The 19,304-nt window shown below is 44.8% G+C and overlaps 1 protein-coding gene across 3 annotated transcripts in view; it reads left to right on the forward strand.

The window, feature by feature from the left end:
- The window catches only part of Slc2a5 (solute carrier family 2 member 5), a 34,562-nt gene extending 27,068 nt beyond the window's left edge, over window positions 1-7,494 (forward strand). For all 3 annotated transcript variants that reach the window (XM_059255424.1, XM_059255426.1, XM_059255423.1), the window contains exons 6-13: window positions 977-1,129; window positions 3,146-3,271; window positions 3,358-3,545; window positions 3,694-3,804; window positions 4,500-4,601; window positions 5,949-6,024; window positions 6,522-6,649; window positions 6,729-7,494. In XM_059255424.1, the coding sequence (XP_059111407.1) occupies window positions 977-1,129; window positions 3,146-3,271; window positions 3,358-3,545; window positions 3,694-3,804; window positions 4,500-4,601; window positions 5,949-6,024; window positions 6,522-6,649; window positions 6,729-6,929 (1,085 nt within the window). In that variant the 3' untranslated portion in view covers window positions 6,930-7,494. The remainder of the gene's footprint in view (window positions 1-976; window positions 1,130-3,145; window positions 3,272-3,357; window positions 3,546-3,693; window positions 3,805-4,499; window positions 4,602-5,948; window positions 6,025-6,521; window positions 6,650-6,728) is intronic.
- Window positions 7,495-19,304: the final 11,810 nt, after the last annotated feature.

Below are 19,304 nucleotides of genomic sequence, written 5' to 3' on the forward strand. Positions count from 1 at the left end.
TGTAGGTGCTGGGAATTGAACCCAGATCCTTTGCAACAACAAGTGCTCTTAACCACTCAACTTGCTAGCCATTTGAAGCTTTTCTAAGTCATGGTGTCCTTTTGTATCCCACGTTGGCCTGGATCTCACATTAACCTTCCTGCCTTAGCCTCCCCAGGTGCTGGGATTAAGGTGTGAGCCACTGTGTCATGTGAACTAACAAATGGAACTTGTGCTGTGTGTGAGGAAAGGTCTCTGTGAAGGGGTTCACTGTGTGATGTGCTGTCCCCAGAAAGTAATCTGGTGGACAGGGGTGTTCTTCTCTTTTCTCCCTGAGGCAAAGGAGAGGAGCATGTCTAATCCTCTCCCTGAGACCCAGGCCGGTCAGAAGCAAGGACACAGGGCCTGGCCAGGTTGCGCACCCGGGTGATACCAGTCAAGGGGCAAATACTTCCATTAGGACATCTCTGGTGCGATTTCTTTATTGAAGGAGCTGAAAATTAGAAGAGGTGTTTGCAAGGGCCATTCATTCACTCACTGTGTTATGGGAGTCTGTGTGTGAGGTCATTCATTCATTGTGTTATGGGAGGCTGTGTGTGAGGTGGGGTGCACATGTGTATAGAGGCTACAGGTTCACGTCAGATGTTATTCTTCGGGAGCTCTACACATTGTTTTCTGAGACAGGGTCTTTCAATGAACCTGGAGCTCACTGACTAGACCAGGCTGGCTGGTCTGCAAGCTCCAGAGATCTGCCTGCCTCCCCAAGCCCCTACACTGGGATTACCAGTATGTACCCACCCCCATACCCAGCCTTATGTGGGACTTGAACTCAGTCCTCATGGCTGCACAGCAAGTTCATTACCAACTGAGTTATTCCCGTCTGAAGGGAGGGCTGGGCTAGAGAGTGTGCTTGGTAAAGTAGGGTGGGTCCTTAAAGACACAGTCCGTCTCTCCAAGACTCTTTCCTGGTTGTAATCTTATTTCAATTCTCCTTCAGGTCTATCTTCCAATGTGGTCCCTATGTACTTAGGGGAACTGGCCCCTAAAAACCTGCGAGGGGCCCTTGGGGTGGTACCCCAGCTCTTCATCACCGTCGGCATCCTCGTGGCCCAGCTGTTTGGCTTTCGGAATGTCTTAGCAAATGAGGAAGGTGAGAACAGAGCCCTGCCCCCGCCCTCTGCCCCCGAAGCCCCTACTGCCATTACCGGGAACTACGGCCTGATTTCCCTGTTCTGTCCAGTGAAGACTCTCCTTGCTGCCACGATCTGTCCCTAGCCCACCATGCACACTGTGGGCCCTGAACAAGCACGTGGTGACACATTCCTCTTAGGATATGGCAAGGTGTCTCAACTGGACAGGAAGGGCCTATGTCCCTTGACTACTAAGTGACTGTCCACACACTTGGAAGCACACAATAACTTATAAATGGCATCATTACCTCCTCTTTGTCTTGAGTCTTGAGCTACTTTTTTCATTTTTGAGACACGGTCTCATGTAACCCAGGCTGGTCTCGAACTCACCTTGTAGTCAAAGATGACCTTGAACTCCTGATCTCCTGTCTCTACCCCACAAGTACTGAGATTACAGGTGTGTAAAACCACAGCTGTTTCATGCAGTGCTGAAGACCAAATCCAGAGCCCTCTGTGTTGTTGGTTGTTTTTGCTCTTTTGGGGGGCCTGCCACCCAGCTCCCAAATAAATCACACATGGAGGCTTATTCTTAATTATGAATGTCTGGCCTTAGCCTGGCTTAGTGTCTAGCCAGCTTTTCTTAACTTTAAAGTATCCTGTCTATCTGTTGCCTCTGGGCTCTTCCTTTCCTATTCCTGTATGCTTTTCTTTGTTTCTTACTCTGTGGTTTGCTGTGTAGCTGGGTGACTGGCCCCTGGAGTCCTCCTCCTTCTCTGGCTCCTAGATCTCTCCTCCCAGATTTCTCCTTCTGTATATTCTCTCTGCCTGCCAGCCCTGCCTGTCCTTTCTCCTGCTTTGCTATTGGCCATTCAGCTCTTTATCAGATCATCAGGTGTTTTAGACAGGCAAAGTAGCACAGCTTCACAGAGTTAAACAAATGCAACATAAACAAAAGTAACACACCTTAAAATAATATTCCCTAACACCTCTGCACATGCTAGGCAAGTACTCTACCAATGGAGCCCAGCCCTACCCCCTATTCGTCTGGTCTCGTCTCTTTTCTTCTTTCCCTTCCTTCTTGTCTTTCTTTCTGATTCTTGAGCTTCTGAGGAGACCAGTCTCAATGATCACACCAGTCAGGACGTAGCACTTGCTTGCAATGGCCCCAGGTGCCATGTCTTCTGCAGTAGTTCATTTCTTCCCCTGGTAGCCCCAGGAGATCATGTACTTTACACCCATTTTACAGATAAGCCCATAACTGAGACTCAGCAGATTGGAAATTTATCCAAGGTCCTGTTAAGATTCAGACCCTGCAGCCTATGCCTGGCTCTGTGTTGCACTGCCACACCCTCCTGTCTTTCCATCAGTCCTGCATGTGTCCAGGACACCTCTGTCAAGGTGCCACATTCTCCCTAGGAGCTGAGACCCAAAATGAATGGACTAGGGTTGAGTCTCAGGGCACCACAGCCGGCAGGACTCAAAGCCAGGAGCCAGGCTCTGCACTGCACTGCACTGAGCAGGAGGGCAGGGACAGTCCTATTCAAGGAGAGAACATTTTGTCCGTCCATCCCATGAGGATTTAATGGGCATCCGCACTGCACTGGTTTTGTTTCCCAGTTTCCCAGTGCTGCTCTGACCACTCCAGTTTAGCTGTCTTTGTGTCCCGACACAAGCCTCTCTGGACATGTACCTGGGGTGGGATCACAGTGTTGGTCTCAGTCTGCTCCAGCCACCTGGTCCCTGGAGGGCAATGCAGGTCTGTATAATAACACATGGAGGCTTCCCACTGGCATCACGTTCTTGCCCACATTTGGAATCATCAGGTGCTCTTGTTTGCCCACCTCATAGTGTGGAGTGGTCATGCCTTAACCACTGTGTAAATAGCCACCACACAACCACTGAAAAAAGTCACGCGTTGTCCTCACAGAGCCGTGTCCTGCCTCAGGGGAATGGTGCTGCGTGCCTGGCACATGCAAGGGGTAGAGGAAAGGGGCCCAGGTCCCTAGTCTTCGGTGACAGTCGACCCTTGCTTACAGGCTGGCCCATCCTCCTGGGGCTGACTGGAGTCCCCGCAGCCTTACAGGTCCTCTTCCTGCCCTTCTTCCCTGAGAGCCCCCGCTACCTGCTGATTCAGAAGAAAGACGTGTCAGCCACCGAGAAAGGTGAGGTTTATGTGGTCTCCTCTTCACCCTGGATCCCCAGGCTCTTCAGCTCTGAGTTCATGCCCTCTGCTTGTCTCTCCCCTCAGCCCTGCAGAGGCTTCGAGGTTGGAAGGATGTGACCCTAGAAATGGAGGAGATCCAGAGGGAGGATGAGGCTGAGAAGGCCGCGGGCTTTATCTCTGTGTGGAAGTTGTTCAAGATGCAGTCCCTGCGCTGGCAACTCATCTCCATCATCGTCCTCATGGCTGGCCAGCAGCTGTCAGGAGTGAACGCGGTATGGGCAGCCTGTGGGCTTAGGGGCAGCAGTGTGTGACCGGGTGCTAACAACGATTCTTGCATATAGCTCTGAGGAGTTGGGGTGCAGTGGGCCACTGGCCACCCTACCTTTAAGGCCCTCTGCCAAACCCATGGTTGCCTTCCAGATCTACTACTATGCTGACAAGATCTACCTCAGCGCAGGTGTGAAGAGCAATGACGTCCAGTATGTGACTGCTGGGACAGGGGCAGTCAATGTGTTCATGACCATTGTCACGGTGAGTGTCTATGAGGCTGTGGTCCTATCAGCCACCAGGGGTGGAGTGAAGAAGATCCTAACCTTGGAGGGATCTGGGGCCTGAAGTATGCAATGTGCCCCTTGGGCCCTGATCCTCCAGCCTCAAAGCTCTGCTGTGAGGACATACCTGACTCCAATGGGGAGCAGCCATGGACCCCTAAAAGCAGAGGCCCAAACAGATGTTCCCACTGTGTGCAGTGACTCTGCTCTGACCTCTTCTATCTGGGGCTGCTGAGCATGGCAGAAATGGAGGGAGTCTCTGCACAGGGTAGCTCAGTGGCCCTACAAGGAGCTCATGACTCACTGCTTAGGTAGTACCTGAGTGAGATTTGTCCCCCTGTTCAGAGAAGCCAGCCAGGCCTCCATGTGGGCCTGAAGCTTAGAGTCACAGGACACAGGCCCTTAATTTGGGCTCTCATTTGAGAGTGGACATCTGGGGCCCTAGTGATTCAGCTGGACCTCTCCACTGGCCACCCAAGGACACATGTTCTGTGCATGCATGTACAATTACATACACACTGGTGGCTGGGCACACACTCCTCCTGACACCTCAAAAGTTGGTTGAGGGATAATGAGGGTGTTCCCATGATGGCAGCCCCAGGCAAGGGTGCTCTGTCCCACAGAAACATGGGGCACTGGCTCTAGAACCTCACTTCCTCCCTCCCACACCTCCAGATATTTGTGGTAGAGCTTTGGGGACGGCGGCTTCTACTCCTCCTTGGCTTCTCCACCTGCCTCACTGCCTGTATCGTGCTGACGGTCGCTCTGGCGCTGCAGGTAAAGGATGCTGTGACAATTACCCGTTTAAAGAAGGCTCAGAGAAGGCACCAAAATGCACTGGTGTCACATGGGGGGGTGGAGAAAGAGACTTCCTCTTGGGGTACTTTAAACCATGTGTGAACCCAAATTTGAATTCCCCACTTCTCTCCCTGTATCTTCCACTGGTTCGCAGTTTGTGACCTGTGTGTGGCCTGTGTGTGTCCAATATCTGTGTCCCTAACAGAGGGCTTTGAGCTATATTTATTGAACAGCACAGTAAACACTGTGAGATTGGAAAAGAATGAGGGATACTTTTCTTTCTTCCTTTTATTTTTCTTCTTTTTTTTCTTCCTTTTTTCTTTCTTCCTTCCTTCTTTCCTTTCCTTTTCTTTCTTTCTTTTTTTCAGACAGGGTCTCTACATAGCTCTGGCTGTCCTAGAACTCACTATGTAGACCAGGCTGGCCCTGAACTCCCAAGTACTGGGATTAAAGGTATACACCACCACTGCTTGGCTATTTTACAGAATTTTTTAACAGAGTTTTATAAGGGAAGACATTATTTACTGACCCCCAATAAATTTACTGGCCCAGAATAGCATTCAAAGTCACACACAGATATTATCAGCCTATATCCACATTTTACTTCCAACACATGTGAGATATTTGTTGTTGAAGTTTGCTTTTAACATGTTGGCTGCTTTCAGCTAATAATTACCACAACATACACACACACACACACACACACACACACACACATGCACACGCACGTGCACTCACACATGTGCACAGAAGCATGGAAAGACAGGCTATAGAAGAGTACATAACTAAAGATTAAAGCTATGCATTTAGCTTAGGTTGTAAGAGCTAATTGCATAGGAAATCAAGATATTGTCAGGTTGGTTATACTGTTGTATTGATGGGACAATAAACTTATACAGCTGGAATACACAGCAGGAGAGCAGGTTAAGTACACAGTCATCAATGATCTCAAGGCCTATTAGTAACTTAGCTTCAGGGTCCAGCAAAAGTTCAGCCCCTTTGAAGGCTAGAGGCATTTTCAGAAAAAGCTTGTCACATCAGGTACCAGCTGTGCTGGTGGCCCTGCTCAGGAACAACACTATATTGCTCCCAACCTATGTTTTTACCACAGTAAAGGGACTAGGCACCAAAAATTAGTGTATTTTAGCAAGTACAGTCTTTGTCAGGTGTCTAGGGACCATGTGCCCCTCCCTCAGCAAATCCAGCCCCCTCTCAGCTGACTTCTAAGATCTCATCACGTGGTCTAGCCAAGTCACTGCTGGCTCCTTCCAGACCCAGCAGGTCTTCGCTTTGCCAGGTGCTGACTTCCCGTTTTCCCACCCACAGGACACCGTCTCCTGGATGCCTTACGTCAGCATCGTCTGCGTCATCGTCTATGTCGTAGGACATGCCCTGGGACCCAGTATGTATCTCTAGGCTGGTTTTGTAGGTTCAATGCCCCACATCCTGGTCCTCCAGGAGCTTCTCTGAAAAACCCCAGGGAGGGTGGATGCATCCCAAGTGACTTCTGCCTTGCTCCTTTTAGCACAGGATAGAAGGGGCTGGCTTGGTCGCTTGGGGATTTAGGTGATGCTGGGGTCTCTGGGTTGTAAGCGCTGCCATGTTAGATCAACAGAATGAGCTCCACAGGCAGCCTCTGCCATGCATCACACCCAACATCCTTATGCCTGCATTTGCTTCCTCACTCAGCCACTCCCCAAAGTCCTGTGTCTTAGAGATACTCACTGCCCCCATGGCCAGGTGACCAGGGTGCCAAAACACCCACAGGCTCAAGGACCCTTTGTGAGTCACTCTGCCTTCAGGGAGGGTGTCTCCCCCTAACCTAACTATCATCCCTGCTTCCTCTCCTCACCCTTCCCTCTCACATCTCGCCACCATCCCTCTGTGCTCCCTCTTCAGGTCCCATCCCTGCCCTGCTCATCACTGAGATCTTCCTGCAGTCCTCCAGACCAGCCGCCTACATGGTCGGGGGTAGTGTCCACTGGCTCTCCAACTTCACCGTGGGGCTCATCTTCCCATTCATTCAAGTGAGTGGGACCCAAATCCCCAACCCACCAAGTCAGAACCTTCTAGCACATCCTCCCTCACTGGTCCCTCTTCCCACAGGTGGGCCTCGGTGCCTACAGCTTCATCATCTTCGCAATCATATGTCTCCTCACCACCATCTACATCTTCCTGGTCATCCCAGAGACCAAGGGCAGGTCATTCATTGAGATCAACCATATCTTTGCCAAGAAGAACAAGGTGTCGGATGTGTACCCAGAGAAGGAGGAACTCAAAGACCTTCCACCTGCTGTTTCTCCGTAGTACCAGAGCCAGGGCACGAGCCAGTGTAGCTGGTCTGCATGGACCTTTTCTCTGGACTTTGGTTCTGTCTTCTTATTGTCTGTGACACTGGAAATGAGACGAGCCTGGCAGAGAATGCCAGCCCCATCACCAGCCCCCATCCAGTGAGGACATCTGACCTCCTTTTGTGCTTTTCTGCTGTCTCTAAGCACAGAGGCCAGTCACAGGCTCTCAGCCACATGCGACACTGTCCCTCACCTTTGCTAAGGAGACTGTGGTGTGGGTACTGTAACACAGCTTTTCTAACAAAAACAGTTCCTGCAGGACCAGACGGGAGGACCACATTACACCAGCCAAGCTGACCCTTTGGTGGCTCCCACGTGCCTAGGGGGTCACTGAACCACAGTGACCCAAGGAGGTTGCTGGCATTTGCTCGGGATTGAAGTCATCCTTATCCTGACCCAGCAGTGTCATGAAGCTGGGGAACAGACCATGGAGAGATATTAACTGAGCATGAACTATTGACTGTAAATGATATTAGTGGAACACCTATGTATAACCAATAAAAGAGATCTGACACTTTTCATTTTGTAGAAGTAACAGTCTTATTAAACAAGAAACACAGAGCCAAATGCAGAGTTAAAAGCCCAAGAGGTCAGAGTAGTAGCTAAGAGCTGATACTAAAAACCCTTTCTTACCCTTCTCTGCCGCTGTCGTCCTTCCCCTCAGAAAGAGACCTACTTCCTGTGTATCTGTCTTTTTATTGACTTTCTGTTCTTCCTTCTCATTGGTTGTAAACCCAACCACATGACCTCCTCATCACTGCCTGTCTATACAGACCTCCAGGTCTTCTATGGTTGGTATTGAGATTAAAAGGCGTGTGTCTCCATGCTGGCTGTATCCTTGAACACACAGAGATCTGCCTGTCATGTGATGGGGATTAAAGGTGTGCGCCACCACCGCCCAGCTTCAGCTTTGTCTTGCTATTAGCTCTGACTCCCAGGTGACTTTATTTATTAACATACAAATAAAATCACATTTCAGTACAAATAAAATATCACCATATTACCTGGACATGCCAGTTCTCTGTGAGCAGAAGATGGCTGTCAGGGTGACCCCGCTGCTGAGGATGGCTGGTCCCCCGAGGGCAGGATTGGGCATGGAGGGACCCTTGGACACTCTCTGCTGAAGGGTGACAACTGCAAATGGTGTGAGGGGTGAGAGGTGTTATGTATGAAGTCGGGGCAGGGGCTCTGCATGTCTGCAGTTACACGGTGAATAAAAACCAAAGGGGTCTAAAGCTGCAGAAGGAGAAGTGGGAAGGATGGGAGGGCCCTTACATCAACATGGTGGAACTGGAGTCTTAGAGACGTGGGAGTGTGCGTGTGTGTGTGTGTGTGTGTGTGTGTGTGTGTGTGTGTGTGTGATTACAGAAGTGTAGAGAAAGCCTTGAGGTGTGAGGAAGGAAATGCTAAACGGTGGGCTATGGGATATGCTGTCTTCTCCTAAGCAGGGCAGCAGTCAGGGTGATGCAGACAGCTATGGGAGTCAGGGGCAGTTGTTACAGATACAGAATAGAGACTCTCTGGCATCTAGTCATGCAACCAGCAAGAGCAGTATGACACGCAGGAGGCACATGCTATGATTGAGCCATCCTTGATGTACTACAACACATGAGCAACACAGAACCATTGAAAGATGAACTCCTCGAATGCCTGGGAGGGGTGATGTCAGAACTGGGAGGTGAGGACTTTGGTACCATTGTGGATTCTGCTCACAGGAACAGTAGTACCTGGAGCCAGGGGATCCCTGAATCTACTCTCCGGTCCAAACCTTGGTTCTGCCATTTATTAACCATGCAGAATGCTAAGTTAGTTAGCTTCTCTGTATTTCAAGTCAAAGTGAAACAAACAGGACACGTCCCATGTGGCTGCCGCAGGAATTAAATGACTTCATGTCTGTAGCATCTAGCTCAGTGGTACGTGTTGGGTACTCTCTGCTTTGTTGACGTGCTTGGGAATGAGCCTTCATCTTGAGAATGCATAAACCCACAAGTGAAACACACTGGAAGAGAGCAGCTTCGTGAGTGGACGGCAGATGGAGGGAGCCATCATAGCAGTGGGAGAGTACAGATGGTATGGGATCCTGGGATACTCTGTGTGGCGAAAGATTAAAGTTGGAGATCTTGGCACAAACTCACATACAGTTTAAGACTCACACAGTTATACATAGAAATGTCTAGAATTCTGCTTATGTAAGTGAGTTATGGCAAGAGGTATGAGGCATGAGAGTAGGGTGATAAAGACTTAGAAAATATTAGGGGATCTCCAGTTAGTGAGGATTCAATAGAAGTAGGACATTCTGCTCAAGGGAGCCCTCAATATTTTGGTATAGAAGGAACCCAAGGAAGTTAGGTCCTATAAAAGAGCCTATAAGTCTTTGGGATGGGGCAGGGTCTTACTGTGTATCCCTGGCTGGCCCGGAACTTGCTTTGTAGACCAGGATGGTGTTGAACTCAGAGGTCTGCCTGCCTCTGCCTCCTGAGTAGTCGGATTAAATGGGTGCTCTACCACACTCAGTAACACTTTAAGTCTTGAAAGCCGCTCTGAGTCTGAACTTGGTTATTATGATAGTCCTGGAGGCTGAGTACGTGCCTCAGTGGTAGAGCTTAGCGTACACACAGCCCTGGCTGGGTTCCATCCCCAGCATTGAAAAACAATCAAGATAATCCTGGTGTTAGAAGAACACAGTGTCTAGCAGTTCCAGGTGGGGCATGAAAAGGGAGAGCCAGAGAAGGTGAGTGAAACGAGACAGAAAGGGAGACAGAAAAGGAAGGATTTAAGTGTGATGAGCAGCAGCCCTTGGGCTGGGCAGACCAGAGCCCCAGGCCTAATCACACAGTTGCTGCCCCACAGGAGAGCTGGGGAGCCCTAGAGAAAGCTAGGCCCCCAGAGCTGTTCTGACTGAGTTCAGACTTTATTTGTGTGAGCATCTTGGATATTTACAGAAGTTCAGAAATTAGGGGTTGCATGGAAGCCACAAGGAAGACCCAGTGACCAGTCTGACATCTGCTGGGGCCAAAGGAAGAGGCTCGTTGGGTTTGGTGGCCAGTGGCCCCAAAGGGCACAGTTTTGTGGGGGTGAGGGCAGAGGGTAGATCCTTACCTAAGGACTACTCCAAAGGTCAGAATAGTTACCTCTCCCTGTCCCCCGTCCCCTGCATCCCTGTCCCGTCTCCTCGTCCTCTGTCTCCCCATCCTCTGGCTTGAGTGCCATCTCACAGGTATCACACCCGTATGGTCAGAGCTTATGGCAAATAACTATCCAGATTCTAGAGGTCTGAAGTCAAGACGTTCCAAAGGCTCAGCCGGATGTGGTGGAAATGTCTGTAATGCTAGTACTTGCAAGGCGAAGGAAGAAGGATTAGGAGTTCAAGGTTATCCTTGGCTAAAAAGTAACTTCCAGGCTAGCTTGGGATACATGAGAATCTATCCCCAAAATCCAAAACCAATCCCCTCCCCTAGAAATGACACTTTGGGTGCCTCAGAATGGAAATGTGTCAGGAAAGTGGGTCGTGACAGGGAGGGTTTTGAGTGGTAACAGCAGCGGTGAAAGACAGGACTGGGAAAGGGTTTCTACCCCCAAAAGTCGGACACATTCAGATCCCAAGTCAGGCCCAGAATCTCCTCTGGACAGAAATTTCCACACTGTTCCATGGACCAAAATGTGGACTAACCTTGGTCACCTTGGTCACCTGCTTTTTATCGTGGAAATGAGAACATGAGGAAAACATTGGACTCTTAGGCACAATCAAAACAAAGAAAATGGCTGGAGAGATGGCTCAGTGGGTAAGAGCACTGGCTGCTCTTCCAGAGGTCCTGAGTTCAATTCCCAGCACCCACATGCAAACATTTATAACTCTAGGATATCTGATACCTCTTTTGGCCTCTGTGATGCATAGACATACATGCAGGCAAAACATACATATACATATATATATATATATATATATATATATATATATATCACCCATACATATAAAGTATAATCATGATTTTTTTTTAATGAGGAAAAGGCATTTTAGAAAAAGAGCAGGAAGTACACATCCATGAAGATGGATGTTTGCACCTCCATGGACACCTCCCCACCTCACCCTGAATCTATGGGAGGAAGACATCAGGAAAGGCAGGAGTTAAGGGCACACCTGGAAGAGCTTTGAGATGAAGTCCGAGGCTGTAATCTGAACGTTGGTGAGGTAAAGCTGCGCTGTTTCCAAGCTGCTCTCCAAGGCTGTTCCTGGCCCTGGAGAAAGACGTGGGAAGAGCAGCTGGCCGTCCCTTGTTTGTTCAGGCTGTGAGATTTGGTTCTCTGTTTTGTTTGCTTATGAGACAATGTCTCCCGCAGCCTCAGATGGCCTCAAAATCACTATGTAGGAGCCAGTGAGGTAGCCTGCAGGTGACCTTATCCTGTGTCACCAGCCACCAAGCCTGAAAACCTGAGTTCGGTTCTTGGGACCCATATGATGAAAGAAGAGAACTGTATGACCCTAATAAACTTATCTGGGGTCAGAGAACAGAACAGCCACTAGATATAGAGGCCAGAAAATGGTGGCGCACACGCCTTCAATCCTATCACTTGGGAGGCAGAGATCCATCCGGATCTCTGTGAGTTTAAAGGCACACTGGAAACAGCTAGGCATGGTGACTCACGCCTTTAATCCCAGGAAGTGAGGGCAGAAAGCAAAAAGGTATATAAGGCGTGAAAACCAGGAACTAGAGTTGGTTAAGCTTTTAGGCTTTTGAGCAGCAGTTCAGCTGAGAGGTATCCAGTCTAAGGAAACAGGATCAGCTGAGGAATTGCGAGATGAGGAAGCTGTGGCTTGTTCTGTTTCTCTGATCTTTCAGCATTCACCCCAATACCTGGCTCCAGGTTTGTTTTTATTAATAAGATCTTTAAGATTCCTGCTACAGAGAACCAGTGCTTACATGCACACACACTAAATACTAAGTAGTGGAAGGGGAAAACAATCTCACTATGTAGCCCAGGCTAGTCTGGGATTCCTGATCCTCCGCCACACCAACGAAGAGCTGGGGTTACAAGGTTTGGTTCTTTGATCCCTGAACACTCCCAGTTCCTCCTCGCTCTGTTGTTTGATGTTGCTTTTGTCATCCTGTGCGTTGCTCTTTTTGCCGGGACTGGGTGTGGGACCCAGAATCCTGTGCACACTAAGCATCTACCCTTGAAAGTGGTGAAAGGAAAGCCAGGAAGGAACGTGGGATTTGTGTGCGAATGGTGGAGAAAAGGTTTCCTGAGAGTGAAAAAGGAAGCCCAGCACATCTTACAAAACAGATGGAGCTAGTATAACACTAATCTCCTGTCCTCTAAAACCAGACACATAAAGCCTGTGAAATTTATGAAAATCCTGGCCAACATTATGTTGTAGAATATTATTTTAAGATGTGTTACATTTTTATGCTGTGGAACATTTGTTTAATGATGCAAAGATATATTGCATCCTTTTATGTTGCATTTGTTTAACTCTATAAAGTTGTGATAAGCCTATCTAAAATACCTGATGGTCTAATAAAGAGCTGAACAGCCAACAGTGAGGCAGGAGAAAGGACAGGTGGAGCTGGCAGGCAGAGAGAATAAATAGAAGAAAAAGAGGGATGAAGAAGCAAAAATAGAAGGAATGAGAAAAGGAAGGAGGATGACATCAGGGGCCAGCCACCCAGTTACACAGCAAGCCACAGAGTAAGAAGTAAAGAAAGGTATAAAGAAACAGAGAAAGGTAAAAGCACAGAGGCAAAAGATAAATGGGATAGTTTAAGTTAAGGAAAGCTAGCAAGAATCAAGCCAAGCTAAGGCTGGGCATTTATAAGAAAGAATAAGACTCCATGTGATTTATTTGGGAGGTGGGTGACAGGCCCCCCAAAGAGCAAAGAGCCCAAAGAGTAAAGAGTAAAAACAGCCAACAACAGTATTAACTATACATAGCCACACTTGAAAAGTTACATTTAGACATTGAATTCCATTTCCCGTACAAATATGAATTCCTTGCACTCCCACAGTATAACTCATGATTTCCATGCCCTCCTCCATAGGCTTAGAAGCCAAGATGATTTATTAACCACCACAGGGATTTTCATATCTCCCAACTCACTCCTGTGTTAATTGGAGGATTCAGAACATAGGCCCAATATGTATCGTTGGTCCTCATTACCTGTACAGTTACCACAGATAGCACAACAAGGAACAAAGTTGCAGCATTGGAAGGTTCCCCAGCTGGTCAAACTGTTCTTCCCCCTTCATCAGACAATGTCCCTGGTAGGAGAATCAGCAGTCTGTTTCAAAGGCATTTTTAAAATCTCTTTCTTCCACAACTTTCTGTCTCCTGCAGAAACATAAACATACCCTCGGCCCCAATATAACTCTTCCTAGGTTTCCATTCCGATGTTAAAATATTCCTGTGGCACACAGTTTGACTCAGTTTTCTCCTGTGGTCCAATGCCTTTCAGCAGCTGGTGTCCCTGCTTCATTAGCATTTAAAAAATTTAAAGTTAGTAAAGCATGATGGGATCTATCCCTGGGAGTCTTCATATCCCCCTTCTGTTTAAAAAGCATCTCTTTAGAATATGATTATTTATCATTTAACAATTGCTTGTCCTGTAGGATTATAAAGTATCCTGTAATGAGTTTCATGTTATAACACACACAAAAATTGTTTTATTTTGTTGGAAACATATGCAGTTTTGATCTGTATTGGTAAGCCCATTTCTGTCACCTCTAATAAGTGTGTAATTACAGAATCAGCCTTTTTAGAACTCAAAGTAGATGCCCATTGAAATCCAGAGTACATATCAATGGTATGATGAATATATTTTAATTTTTAAATTTTTGCTAAATTAAATACATCCATTTGTCAAATTGTGTACCTTTAGGATTATTTCCTGCAGGTAAAGGGACTTGATTATACAAAGAACAAGAAAGACAAATTTTTATAATTTCTTTAGCTTGTTGCCTGGTAATGGAAAACTTTTTCTTTAAGCCTTTACTATTAACATGATGTTTTTTTAAATGAAATTCTGAAGCTTCCAGCACATTTCCTACCAGTAATTGATCAGTTTCTTCATTTCCTTATGCTAGTGGCCCAGGCAATCCAGTAAGAGACTGAATATGAGTGATATATAGTGGATAATTTCTGTCTTGGATTGCTTGTTGCAGTTGCAATAATCAAAAAATTAATTCTGAATTATCAGGAATAAGTTCAGCAGTTTCTATATGTAATACAATCCCTTCTGCATATTGAGAATTAGTAATTATATTAAGGGATTCATAAAATCTAATAAAACCATTAGAATGGCATATAACTCTGATTTTTGGACTGAGACATTATGGACTTTGAATTACTTTACTGATGTTTTCTGCTTTATAACCAGCCATTCCTAATTTATTTGCATCAGTATAAAATGTAAGAGCCCCAGAAATAGGTACTTTTATTTATTTATATTTTTACTATGCAGGGAAGAATCCATTTAGTTCTTTTTATAAACTGAAGCCACTTACTTTACAGATATTTGTTGTTAATTTCTCCTAAGAAATTACCACAAGCTCTTTGTCAGTCATCATTAATCACCTCCAATTGCATAATTTCAACATTAGTATAGGGTACTACAATCTCAGCTGGATCCATTGCTGATAATTGATGAAGTCTTGTTTTTCCATTTATAATTAATTTAGAAACCTTTTCTAGGTCAGGTGGTAGTGGCAGCCCTTAATCCCAGCACTCAGGAGGCAGAGCCAGGCAGATCTCTGTGAGTTCAAGGCCAGCCTGGTCTACAGAGCGAGATCCAGGACAGGCACCAAAACTACACTGAGAAACTGTCTCAAAACAAAAAAAGAAAGAAACCTTTTCTATATAGTTTTTTAACTTTTTATTCTGTTTGTGAGCTAAAGTAAATCCATTCTAAAATACCATCCTCCCTTTGCATAATGAGTCTAGAAAGGAGGTAGGTAGAAGGTAAAATAACTAAAATACACTCAATTTTGAGATCTAATCAATCTATTTAGGCATTTCACAATTTCTGTTCTACTTGGGCCAATTCCTTTTCTGCTTCAGCTGTTAACTGTGTTGAACTGTTTAAGTCTAGGTCACCTTGCAAAATTTTAAACAAATTACATAATTCTTGAGTAGTCCATCCAATGATAGGCTTCAACCAGTTAATAACATCCAATAATTTTTTAAAATCATTAGGAGTGTACAATTGATCTCTCCTAATCTATACTTTTTGTGGCTTGATTCTCTGTTTACTTAATTTAAATCATAAATAATTAAGAGAATCTCCTCTTTGTATTTACTCAGGAACAATCCATAATCCCCAACAAGGTAAAATCCTTTGTATTTCATTAAACGTTCTTTCTAAAGTATCTGTATCAGAAGAATTCAAGAAAATATCATTCATATAATAGTAAATAATGGATTGAGAAAATTGTTTATTAATTATCTCCAATGGTTGATTTACAAAATATTGACTCAAAGTTAGACTATTCAACATTTCCTGTGAAAGGACTTTTCCATTGATATCATTTTATAGGATAGTTATTATTATAAGTAGTCACTGTGAAAGCAAATTTCTCTCTATCTTGTTCTTGTAAAGGATAATGAAGAAACAATCTAGTAAATCAATAACTATAATAGGCCAATCTTTAGGTAATAAAGAAGGTAAAGGAATTCCAGGCTATAAAGGACCCATAGGTTGAATTACTTTATTTACAGCTCTCAGATCAGTTAACGTCTCCATTTTCCAGATTTCTTTTTTATTACAAGTACAGAAGAATTTCAAGGACTAGTAGTTTCCTCAATATGCTTAGCATCTAAATGTTCTTTTATTAATTGTTCAAGTACGTATAATTATTTTTAGTTAAGGGCCACTGCTCCACACATGCAGGCTTGTTAGTTAACCATTTTAAAGGCTGAGCAGTTGGGCTTCTGGCAGTGGCCCCTACTCCAAATTAGGGTAGCCAAGTCCTATTTTGTCCTGCTGGTGGACATAATTCTTTTCAATACCTTTTCTAGGAATGTATCCCATTTTTAACATCATTCTATTATCCGTTTCTGAAATTGCAGGAATATTAATCTGAGCTCCCCATTGTTGTAACAAATCTATCTCCCATAAATTCATGGCTATATCAGCCACATATATCATAGAATGTTATTTTAAGGTGTGTTACATTTGTTTATGCTGTGGAACATTGGTTTAATGATGCAAAAATATGATGTATTCTTTTATGTTGCATTTGTTTAACTCTGTGAAGCTGTGATACTTTGCCTGTCTAAAACATCTGATTGGTCTAATAAAGAGCTGAATAGCCCATAGCAAGTCAGAAGAAAGGATAGGCGGGGCTGGCAGGCAGAGAGAATAAATAGAAGGGAAAATCTGGGAGGAGAAAATCGAGATCGAGGAGCAAGGAAAGAAGGGGCCAGCCACACAGCCACATAGCCAGGCACAGAATAAGAAGGAAAGGAAAGATATACAGAAATAGAGAAAAGTAAAAGTACAGAAGCAAAAGGTAGATGAGATAATTTAAATTAAGTAAAGCTGGCTAAGTACTCAGTTGAGTGTCCGTGATTCCTTGTATAAATAATCCACCTCTGGATTTTCCTTTTGGGGAAGCAGAGCCAGGAGAAGGGCAGAAACTCACTTCCTTGTGAACTGGTAACACACTTTAGCCATAGGCAGTTGTGATGTCTGCTGTTTGGGATCTACGTGCTAGTGGGGTTTTCCCAAAGGCATTCAGCTCTGGAGCAGGCTTGACTCTGGCCAAACCCTGAGCCACTGTGAATTTTCTGGTGTTCTTCTGATTTACTGGAGTGATTTTAAGGTTTTCAAATCTTATATGGCTCCTTTTTATCTCTAGTTATGGATCACACATAGATAGGTGTATATACAGCTAAATTTGAGCAATCTTATTACTGAGACTAGCCTCCCTGGGCCGTGGTCCTTGATGTTCCTTCCACACTTCGGAACTGGCACTGCCTGACCCACTCCCGAGAGCTCTAGTTTTCCATTCCAGTTTGCTCCAGGATTTCAGGGACTCTTAAGATGGAGGCCAGGTCACCTGAGTTAGTCCCGTGTGCTTTCCACCAGGAAATATTGTGTGTACAGATTGGCACGGCCTCACCCTCCTAGGTGTGTCTCACTGTAGGAGATTGTTCTGATTGGAATAGTTGAGTATATGCTAATTTAAAAATGCACATATTTTGCATTTGATTTCTACAAAGTTGAAATGTTTAGAGAAGATTGTAAAAAACTAACTAAATACAGTGTCTTGCATTGTTAAACAAAGTGTTTATGATGTTGCAGCCCTTTTGTGGCTTCCCTCTTTTGCAGCACACTCTGGCTTATAAGCCATTGTTAGCACAAGTGACAGGACTCAGATACTGTCTGGTTATCTGAGGAAGATGGGAACCAGGCCCAGGGGTCAAGCTGCCCATTTCCCAAAAGTGGGCTGTGTCCTCTGGGAGAAATAATTGTTGGTGGCTGCAGACATTAAGAATCCTTCCCCTTTTATTCCTGCCTCCAGATTTCTTTAATTAAAGGCATGTGTAGCATGAATCTTAAAAGTTCTTATTAATAAAATCAAACCTGAGGCCAGTTATTGGGGTGAACACTGGAAGATCAGAGAGACAGAACAAGCCACAGCTATCTCACCTTGCCAATTCTCAGCTGGTCCTGTTTCCTCAGGCTGGAAGCTTCTGTGTCCTCATCCCAATGGCTCTCAGCTGAACTGCTGCTTGAATCCTGAATGGTTAACCAGCCAAATGCTTAACCAGCCAAATGCTTAACCAGCCAAATGCTTCTAGTTCCTAGTCCTCATGCCTTATATACCTTTCTGCTTTCTACCACCACTCCCTGGGATTAAAGGCTTGCTTTCTGAGATTAAAGGCATGATGAGTCACCATGCCTGTCTGTATCCTTGAACACATAGATTTCTGCCTCTGGAATGGTAGAATTAAAGGCGTGTGCTACCACTGCCTATCCTTTATGTTTAATATTGTGGCTGCTCTGTCTCTGACCCCAGATAAGTTTATTAGCATGAACAATATTTGGGGAAATACAATACCACAGGCATGTTTTACTACACCTGGAAAAAAAAAAGAAAAGAAAAGCTGGCTAGAAATAAGCCAAGTTAAGGCCAGGCATTCATAAGAAGAATAAGACTGTGTGTATTTATTTGGGAGCTGGGTGGTGGGTCTCCCAAAAGACCAAAGAGTAAAGAGTAAAAACAACAACAACACCACACATAAGGCTTTAATATCCCTATTTTTCCTTCAGGTCCTATACATTTAATCTACTTTACACTTTGTTTCACCTAATGTTCCAATGCCTAAAAACTAAGTGGTGACTTCTTGTAAAGGCCAGTTGGGATTCCAAGATTCTTGAGACATTATAGACACATTAGCTCCAGTATCCACTAACCCTTCAATCTCAACTTTGTTCTCTCATCATTAATAACAGTTTGCCAAAATACTTTCTTCCCAGGCTTCCAAACTCTCCTGTCCTGTATATTGAAGCTGATTTACCTTTACAATATGGGAGTAATAACAATTGAGCAGTTCTATCCCCTGCTTCTATTTGCATAGTCCTTTTTACATAAGCCATAATTTTAATTTCTCCTTTATAATCTTCATCTGTAGTTCCTGGATGTACAATAAAACCTTCAGATATTAAACTACTTACTCCCACAATTATCCCTACTGTCCTTGCGGAAAGAGGACCATACACCCCAGTAGCTATTCTATAACAAAGAATTTGTGGAGATAATGTAAGATGTTTGCCCATTCCTAAATTTAAAGCAGTATTAAATCTCCAATACTGAGCCTGAGTTTTCCTTAAGGATACCCAAAGAGCAGAGCCAAATCCTTAGTAGTGATAAATAGATAAGAACATACCTAATGATATAATTTAAAAATATGAATTTTGGTCTTTATTTGTTTATTTACTATGAAAATTAAACATTTATTGAAGCATTAACTAGATAATCAAGAGAAAATAACATCTTCCATGTAAGAATGACTAATACCTCTGGAAATTTAAACAGCATCAACTCAGTACTTTAAGCCCTGGTTGTGATTGTTTTGTACTAGAAGTTGGGCTTTTTAAAAAAAATTTATTTCTCCCATGACGGGATCATTAGTATTATGTTATTCCTGTTCTGAGGGAGGAAAAACATTTAAATCAAGAAAACAAACCAATAAAAACATGATAAGTTCTGGGTTGGCTATGCTAGCCCATGCTACAGCTGTGGAGTCCCACCCATTATCCTTCGGAATTCAGGTGTTGCTGCTCTGCACTGGTGGGCCCTTAGCTGAAAGATCTGACAGGCAGAGCTAGAG

The sequence above is a fragment of the Peromyscus eremicus genome, chromosome 2 (assembly GCF_949786415.1).
Source record: "Peromyscus eremicus chromosome 2, PerEre_H2_v1, whole genome shotgun sequence".
NCBI classification, from domain to species: Eukaryota; Metazoa; Chordata; class Mammalia; order Rodentia; family Cricetidae; genus Peromyscus; species Peromyscus eremicus.